The sequence below is a fragment of the Polyodon spathula genome, chromosome 22, assembly GCF_017654505.1.
Source record: "Polyodon spathula isolate WHYD16114869_AA chromosome 22, ASM1765450v1, whole genome shotgun sequence".
Lineage (NCBI taxonomy): Eukaryota > Metazoa > Chordata > Actinopteri > Acipenseriformes > Polyodontidae > Polyodon > Polyodon spathula.
Window position 1 is genome coordinate 26,380,641 of NC_054555.1, and position 9,193 is coordinate 26,389,833.

The 9,193-nt window shown below is 40.4% G+C and overlaps 1 protein-coding gene across 1 annotated transcript in view; it reads right to left on the bottom strand.

The window, feature by feature from the left end:
• Positions 1–8,863, bottom strand: part of LOC121297564 (leucine-rich repeat-containing protein 75B-like) — a 29,574-nt gene extending 20,711 nt beyond the window's left edge. Inside the window, exons 1-3 of the mRNA XM_041223927.1 lie at positions 8,537–8,863; positions 3,905–4,033; positions 135–247 (exon numbers count right to left, since the gene is read on the bottom strand). Coding sequence (XP_041079861.1) covers positions 135–247; positions 3,905–4,033; positions 8,537–8,812 — 518 coding nt within the window. The 5' untranslated portion in view covers positions 8,813–8,863. The remainder of the gene's footprint in view (positions 1–134; positions 248–3,904; positions 4,034–8,536) is intronic.
• Positions 8,864–9,193: the final 330 nt, after the last annotated feature.

Sequence of the window (9,193 nt, forward strand, 5' to 3'; positions counted from 1 at the left end):
TTTATTTTAAGAAATACTTCAGAAGGTTTTGTTTGGAGCCAGAGCTGTGTTCTATAAATATCCAGCAGTTTGTTTTGATGGACAGTGCCAAGGGTAGAAAGCGGTTCTTATAAAAGCGAGGATTAAGCGCTCACCACGCCTGTGACTTTCTCCGGGGCAGGCTCTGCCGCAGCCACTTGTTGTGTGGGGTCAGGTGGTAGATCAGCTGCCTGCATATCTTATCCGAAGACTTCAAGGGGTCCAATTCCTGCAATAAAGCCCAAGAGATAAAAGAATCAGAAATCAATGCTGAGTTCTTATGAAACAGGATTATCCCTGGATGAAAGGACATCTTATCACCACATAACAATCCTCTTGTGCTACAGAACAATGCAACCCTGTTGTAGAGAGCTGTGGGTGTTAGCCATCCCTAAAAAAACAGAACGCAGAATGCCTTGCATTCCCCTGCATCAAGGCTGTAGGCACAGACACACTACAGAAGGAAATTCCAGACCTCAATAGACAATACAATGCGATACAAATGTATTTTTATACAGTGCCCTTCACACCATAGCACCCCAGAGCTCATATGTACAATACACTCCAGCTTGAAACAATTCTATAGAAGTACATTAATAAAAGCACGCTTTCAATTTAGGCTTGAAAGAACACCGGAGCACAACAGTAAGCTCTCAGGCACCAGTTGATTGAAGACGATTTTTTGGAACACCTAAAAGTATTGCATTTTCTGACCTCAAAGAACGAAGAGGGATATACAGAATTAGCAGTAGTTTTTCCTTGGTCTTGCTTAAGACATAAAAGTAATTAATTCGAGGGGAACTGCTTAAGTTGTTCCCCTCGCAGCAAACCAGAAAAAAGAGGCTTTAATATCATCCAGCAGTGGATTTATTTCCTCAGCCCTTCGCTTTCTCAGTGAACACTGTCGCCCAGAGCAATTTCCACTATAAAATACAATTTAGTCTTTCTCTATCCGTCAGGTGCTTAAATTAGATATTGAGTTACACAGAACAAATGAAATCCGATTACCAACAGCACAGCAAAACAAAAGGGAGGACAACTGAACCCAAATACATCTATTTGCAAATAGCCATTCCCTCCTGTCTTTCTCTCTCTCTTAAATCCAGTGCCTTACAAATTCAGAGGACGTGTTGCAATGGGTAGGCCACCTCAGTGCTTCCAGTGCAGATACACTTGCTGCATGTAAAATAAACAGTGTGGAAATTCTAAAAAAATAGTTTAATTAATATATATATAAGCGCTGTTAGTAATGTAATATTTGTGCGTATGAGAAAATCTAGTATTCGTTTTAATGAGTAAGTTTGAAAGCAATAAGACTAAAGTTAATAAAGGCTTAGGTTGCTTTAGACATTTCAAATATCTTGACAGTCGTTCATTTGCTAAACTGCCCTATTTACTTTCTTGCAGCTACTTTTAAAATGAAAAAAAAGTCTGCAATGCCGCTCCTTTATCGCCTCAGTAGCTTGATCGTCACAGGAGAGGACGGCTGACATTACATTTGCATTAGCCTCCCACTCACAGGCTTCCAAATACAACTGTCTACCCGCGACTCAGCTTCCATTCGTCATGAGGAAACTAATTAGATAAACAAGGCTTGGATCCCAGACTGCGAGGCCCTGATCAAGAGATACGGCGATCAGCAAGCACTGCCGAGAGACGTCTGATGACAGTGTGTAAGATTGCTATTCACATAACAGCACTCTAATGCTTTGCAGTGGAGTCTGCAGAGCAGAGATATTTCCTAAAAGCTAAGCGTTCAAAAATTAGGGTCCGGTTGAGGTTTAATAAAGGCTCATCTTTGGCCACCTCTGCTTTAATATTTTCTTGCCAAGTTGTACAACTGAGATGGCACTCAGTGTAAGCAGATGCTCCCTGACCACTAACCCAAGCATATGGGCACTGGAGAGACAGAAAGAGCGTCCCAGTTGAGTTGTACAAGGTCAGCAATGCAGAGACTCAGCTTGGACCAAGATTTATGATGGTAAAGTAGATCACATTTTTTTTGCAGTAGGCGTAATATGACTGGAAGCCAGTGTAACTGAGCCATAACTGGATTTATGAGATGAATTAGGGTTACGTGTTTTTGACTAGCTGCTATCTGTCGATTATACCTTCCCTTGATGGTGAAGGCTCAAAAGGGGACTTACTTTACATACAGTTAGTAGAAAGGTTAATGGAGGCTAATGGTCTTTCATCGTTGGATCCCTGGGTTTACATCAGTCAACTTTTTTGGTTTAACAACAAGACTTTGACACAAAGTACCCCCTCAGCTAGAGAGCTGTGAAGTTTGAGTTAAAAATAAATAAGCCGCCATTGAGAGTTTTGAACACTGGTGGGTATCAGCATTCTGGAAATGAACAGGTGTCTTTGCATAGACAGAAGCAGCCTGCCAGCGATCAGCAGTCTATCATGTGAGGGTTGGCACAGCACAGATCCCATCTGCTTCTGTCTTGAGAAATATCGACACAGGAAAAAGCCAGAAATACATAATATTGTGAATAGGAGAGGTGGGTGCCATTTAGTCGACATTACTGGCTATTGAACATTTTCAAACAAATGTAGCCAGTGAAGGTGCAATATAGACTCCCCTCCTAATGGATCTCTTCCTTGCGAACAATGAGTTAATAATACTGACATTGTGATAAAACGTGTACTTACCTCTCGTTTAAAGCTGAATGATAACATGTCCGTCTTTGAACCAGGTCTAGCCTTTGCCTTTCTATTCAATTCAATGGGCTGACACCAGTTCATTACACAATGTCTTCGATTTAAATTTAACCAAATGCTCTAAACACCCTGACGTCCAGAAGCATATCTCACTATCAGCCATTCATGTGACAGCACAAGTCAGCGTCCGAGGCAACGACAAACAGAAACCAAAAACCTCCTGCAAGACAGACGACCAGCGATGAGGCAACTCAAGTGTAAACAAAAATAACAACACAAGAACAAGTTCAGCAGAAGAGTTTTTATTCCAGCAGCCTTCGGTTTTCAGATTCCTTTTAGAGAGAATGACTTGTCTGCAGGTGACGAGCCACGAGGGAAATTAAACACGACATGCTCAACAATATATGCCATGCTGTTTTTTTAACCTTAAAATGATTTATAAATTAGAAAACGGATACTGGTAGTTGCCTCCTGCGGTCTTCTTGTTGTACTTTGATTCCAATCATTCCTATCCAGGGTGATTTTCTTTGATTAATGATTTGAGTAGCCCAGAGCCTTGTACCAACCAGGTCTTTATTTCTTTAAATGAACCTTGGAGATCAATTAAATCATCATGGGACATGGCTAGAACAAGGCATTGGATTGGAAAGGAGTGTAAGAGACACTTGCCTGCCTTGCTTCCATCTGCCACCGGGCCCTGAATGAAATGAAAGGTTTTGTTGCCGTCGACAACCATCAGCAGGACACAACTCAATCTGAACTAGATCTGTGGCCACAGTCAGACTGTTTCCACGAGAGGGTTTCTTTTGTAATCGTGTCATGTCCCTTTAGTACAGTAAGTTCTCTCAGCCCACATTACAAACAGCAGGCGTCCCAGTTCAAAATATGTTAACATTGCTCTGTGGTCAGTGGAAACGAACAGGATTGATCTCAGAACACTTTCAACTCAGTCCCAGAGGCAAATGGAAACATGGAAGCCTGGGGCATGGGACCAGATTCTCAATGCATTATACTGCAGCGTGTCATTAGAGCAAATAAGAAACAGCTTAAGACTCCTTCGTTATTTATATTTTGCTTTGATTGCTTCACTGGCTGTTTTTCCTTTCTGAAAAAAACCCAAAACCCAATTGTGCTCCAAATGTTGATTTGGAGTAAAGATCTTTGAGCATCTAACCCTGGGTCTACTGTAACATACTTAGAAAAAAGGACAGTGACTCACCTTCTTGGGGCACTGTATGTCACGAGCCAGGCTAAGCAGCAGCTCATGAGAGATGGGATCAACCAGATTAAGAAATGCTGCGTTCTTGTAGAGAATATCATTTAGGGAAGTGCCTTCCAAACCCAAATCCTGAAATAGAGAACAATGATATTAATAAAAAAATACCACTTGTGGATGACACAGAATAGAGTCACAATGCAATGCATACCATCACAATATACAGCACTGGTCACAATGTTATTATATGACGGTCCAGTTCCTTGCATGGTAACAGACCCTTTGGATACAGCAGTTAACCCTTTATTTGCTCATGACTATACTGTGTGCGCGAGTGGGTATTATTTGAGCATGCTGTTGGGGTTCACTCCAGGACACTGATACAGTATGCTGGGTTAAATAAGATTTTTATTTTCTTTTTATCATAAACGGCAGTCTGTTATCTTCTGTTACAACAAGACTTTAATGAGATATGGTGGAACATCTGTTCATTTATTTGTTCATCATTAAATAACCTCTTGGCCATGTGTTAGAAACGCAGTGCGGTTAAATCTGTCATTGTACGGCATTTGTACGACATTGTGTAACACAGCATAATGATTTGCTGGGGCACAATACCTTATTCACCTTAATTGAAAGCCCAAACCATGGGCATTTAGATTAAAGCCCATATCTGAAAACACTTATATTAAACACTTAGATTATAATGTAATCTCACTTGTTCTAAAAATTCTGCCCTGGAGGCTCCAGCCCTGTATTGCTGTATTGGGTAAGGTCAGGCTTATGCCATATAATAAACAGAATTAAAATATGTTCAATATAGTGGCAAGCGATGCTTCCACCAGGATGCAATATTGTAGCCTAATCACGCCAGTGGGTTTTTCTAGTGGGGGTAGAGGTCACTTCAGGGAAATATGAAGTGTGATGAGCACAACTAATCCAGATTCAGTGACGAGACAGCATTTCGGAACCTCCTCAGGATTCTAGGAAACGGTCTATCTCCCTGGTCTCTTCAGGAAATGTGCACGTTAAATGTTAAGTATGTGTTAGACGTGACTCCTAAACTCCTTTATTTGCAGAGACCACTTACTGACCTGCCATGTGTGGAAAGCCTTTCGTTGATCTTTTGTATGTCTCTGAATAAACCATTTAAAAGGTTTTGTTTTGACTACATGTGCTTGTGGCTTGGCTACAGAAACTTGCTTGGTATTAATAGGAGGCTATTTTGTCAGGCGGTGTTGTTCATATCAACATGATCCCATTTGAAGTGTGGACTTTTCCCATAGGATCAATACAACAGCAATGTTGCATACCCAAGTTTCAAGAACGATGCAACAGAACTTTTTTTGGATAAAGTGCCAAACGTTCCAGATGCGGATTAGGTTAGCCAAGTGGCAGCTTTACCATTCTATTTTAAGACAGCAAACTGCAACCCTTGAATGTGTTTTTGCCAGCATGGAAACAAAACCTCATGTGGCTACATAAGGCGGCAGATAGATCAGTCATGCACAGACAAGACAGGGACTAGAATCGGATAATTTTAGCACAGTGCTTAGCGTGATGGCAAAGGTCAGGCTTTTATGTTTTACTTTAACAATTACAGGAGTAAAAATAGCAGCCCATGGGCAAGCTGTCATCATTAGAGACCGCGCCGGACAGAACAGGGTCATTTTGTAACAAACAATGTTGCTTCCCCTCCGAAACATATTCGTGCAGCTAGAGCTCAGAAATGTCATTTTAACGGCTTTCAGTAATCCGAAATAATTTCAGAACACTGTCAAGCGCTTTGCTACTTTTTAGAAAATTAGAATGCAAATTACCCTCCGAAGTAAAAAGCTTAGCACCCAGCCTGGGGTGTAAGTGCCTTCTTTTTACTGCTTTTAACGCATTTACGAACTATAACATTTGTTTTTGCTTTTGCCCATCCTTCTTTTCTAACCAAAGAAGCGTGTTTTGTTATCGATCCATTTGTATGGTGAAATCGTGATAAATTCAGCTGAAGAGACCAGAGCCAGTTTAGCTGTAGGCTTAGTGCTTGCCATCTATTCAGGTATGTGGTTGTTTTTTTTTTTCCTTTAAGCCCTAAAGGTAATTAACTCCCCCCATTGCTTTATTGAACAAAATTGGACAGGATAAGATTTACAACAGACTGAATAAATGCGGCTCCGTCAAAGTAACGAGGGGGTAATTATGGGATACGTGGCTCACATTATTGTTTACCTGGGCCTTCTGACACTGGCTCAGCAATGAACCTCTAAAAATAGCAACACGTCATTTGGGGCTGATTAATAAGCTCGAGAAAATAATTTGTAGTCATTCACCATTTAAACCATCAAACCCATTTTGAGAGAAAAAGTAGACTTGCTTCTCCCCTATTCAGCAAATTTTCTGCAATTTTCATTTAAACAGTACCAGATTCTCTAACTAATTTTGTCACTTTATAACAGTCCTTTATTGCAATACCTTAATATCTTTCAATTGTCAAGAAAACAAGCACCCCTGCTAAGGTTTAATACACCCGTAATGCTGAGAAGACACCTGGGCAACTGCCACTGCCTTTCAGACTGTCTGACCGGGCAGCTGCGACAACAGGTCTAGACAATAAACGTATCGCTCTCTTCCTCTTCCTCTTCTCGTTCTGCTTCAGCTCACAGCGAGCACGAGAGAGAGAGAGAGAGAGAGAGAGAGAGAGAGAGAGAGAGAGAGAGAGAGAGAGAGAGAGAGAGAGAGAGAGAGAGAGAGAGAGAGAGAGAGAGAGAGAGAGAGAGAGAGAGAGAGAGAGAGAGAGAGAGGAGAGAGAGAGAGAGAGAGAGAGAGAGAGAGAGAGAGAGAGAGAGAGAGAGAGAGAGAGAGAGAGAGAGAGAGAGAGAGAGATTAGAGGCTGGCACAGTGCCAGCCTTGCTTGTTACTTTAGTACACAGAAGAAGTCACGCTGGGTCTCGGGTCGCCAATGAACGCAATGCTGCTTCGGTTTTAATAAGGTGTCCCTGAGTAGAACGTGAGTTTCATTTCAGGAAGGGCAGCTTTTTTAAATTAATTAATTCATTTCTCTGTTCATAAGCTGGCAGAAACCAACCATTCAAAAAACACTGCCATTCTAAAAGCCTTTAAAAAAAACAGTTACAGTTTTCAGTGTGCATATGAGCGAAAGTGTGGATTCTAGAATCGTATCACGATAGATTTGGAGGATCACACAATAACTGAATTACACATCATGGGAAAGCAGGTGTCAGTATGTAAAAAAAAAAGTTTGAAGGGTTTTTTTTCCCACTGTGTTTTTCTGTATTTTAATGAGCCGCTCGCTGTCCCACTGCTATTACACATTAAGGATGAAATCTCCTGGATAGCAGCATGGACCTGCCAATGAAAGCCATGCTTCGATACGTGCATTACGCACGGTATGGAGGAGATGTGTCTGCTCCTGGTTTTTCTACATGGGAATGAATGACACTGTGCATTGCACAGATACCAAACTGCTATCACAATTAATACAGCTATCGAAAAACTCGATTTTTAGTGCTACGTTAGCTGGTTTTTTACTGGTAAATTTTTATAAATTTGTCAGTTTTCAATATTTTTATTTTCTGCATTTACAGACATTGATGAAAAATAATTGTTTAGATTCTGTATTTTTTCTGAGATTTGACTGATTTTTTTTTAACAGTGTGCCGTTTGAATTGTCCAGCAGGTGGCTTGAGAATTTGGGCTATCGTGCTGTATGCTGATACCAAGTAATAATGCCTGTGCAGCATTCATAAAGTCTTTAAAAAACAGCTGGCATCAAATCCCAGCACCATGCAGGGTAGTTTCTTCTCTGCACATCACATAAGCATTCATCTGTATCTGTTATATAGTTTTGGCCAGCTCCTCTACTCTAGTATCAGAATGGATCTGAATGATCCATTGCTAATTCTTTATATATTTATTTTTATTTTTATTTTTTTTTTTTTGGGGGGGGGGGGGGGGGGGGGGGGGTTCCAGGAATATTTAAACATTTTAAACAAACATGTAAAATACAGCATGCATTCCAAACAAACGTATCTATTGCATTTTAAACTTCATGAATGTAAAAGGAATCCAGTTGCCCTGATCTGTACACAGTCTCTACAGTTTTTCACATGTTAAGGTGGGGTCTGGAAAACAGGCAAGATCACTTTTAAGCACATACGTGGCGTACGGTTTTAGGAAACGTGAAGCAGAGTAGCCAAAAGCACGCTATTTACCAAACATACAGCCTTCTATAAAATGGACTGTAAAAATCTGTATTCCCGATCTTAATTGTACAGCAGTGCATGTTTCAATGTTGTATCAAGTTGACAAGCAAGTCTAGAACCATCTATTGTGACCAGGTCAATATGTTACGAAAAAAATAATAAACACATACAGGACACAGTGAGGTTCATATATAAAAAAAAACAAAAACAAAAAAAAAACAAAAAAAAAAAAACATTTTAAAAATATTATTATTGTCATAAAAATAGTGGTTAATATAAATAATAATAATAAATAATAATAATAATAATAATAATAATAATAATAATAATAATGGTAGTAGTAGTCTATGGTTTTTAAATTAGTGCAACAACTTATAAAATAAGAAGCTTCCACAATTTGAGTTTCTGGGTTGGTCTTTACCTTTCTTAGTAATTTGATAACGTCGACTGCCTGCTCCACTTTGCATTCCCGTATAAGCGCCTGGATATCCCGGATCCATCCCACCCTTCGCGTGTAGGGAGCTGGGTTGTTTTTCTTGAGCATTCCCGGCAGCTTGTCGGACTTCAGGATCAGGGATGTAAAAAGGAAGTCTCCGCCGCCGCTCGCCCCAGCTTCCCCGGGGCTCTGCTGTCGTTTTTTCTTAGAAAATTCCGTTTCGTCTTGCAGACTGCTTTGTCTGCTCAACCTAGAACCCATTCTTTAAGAACTATGATTGTTTAAAAATAAAATTAAATAAAACAAACAAACAAACAAAGGGGGGGGGGGGGGGGGGGGGGGGGGGAAAAAACAACCCTTTTTTCAAAGAAGACCAGAAATTAATTTAACTTGTTTTGCAAGCAACATGTCAAGAAAATGTATAATAAGAGAACAGTTCTTTTAAAAAAATGTGGTTTTTAAAAGTCGGGAGCGGCGCGACTTGTCATGTTTCGACAGCGAGACCGTGTCTGTAGCTGTCTGCAAACATGCTTGGGTTTGTTTATATCTTCCTATTCTTCTTGGAAGGTGTGTGACGGGGATGGGCGTTTAAAAGTCAGCTGGTTGCAGTTGCTGGCTTTAAGCTTTTCTTATACGTGCGTT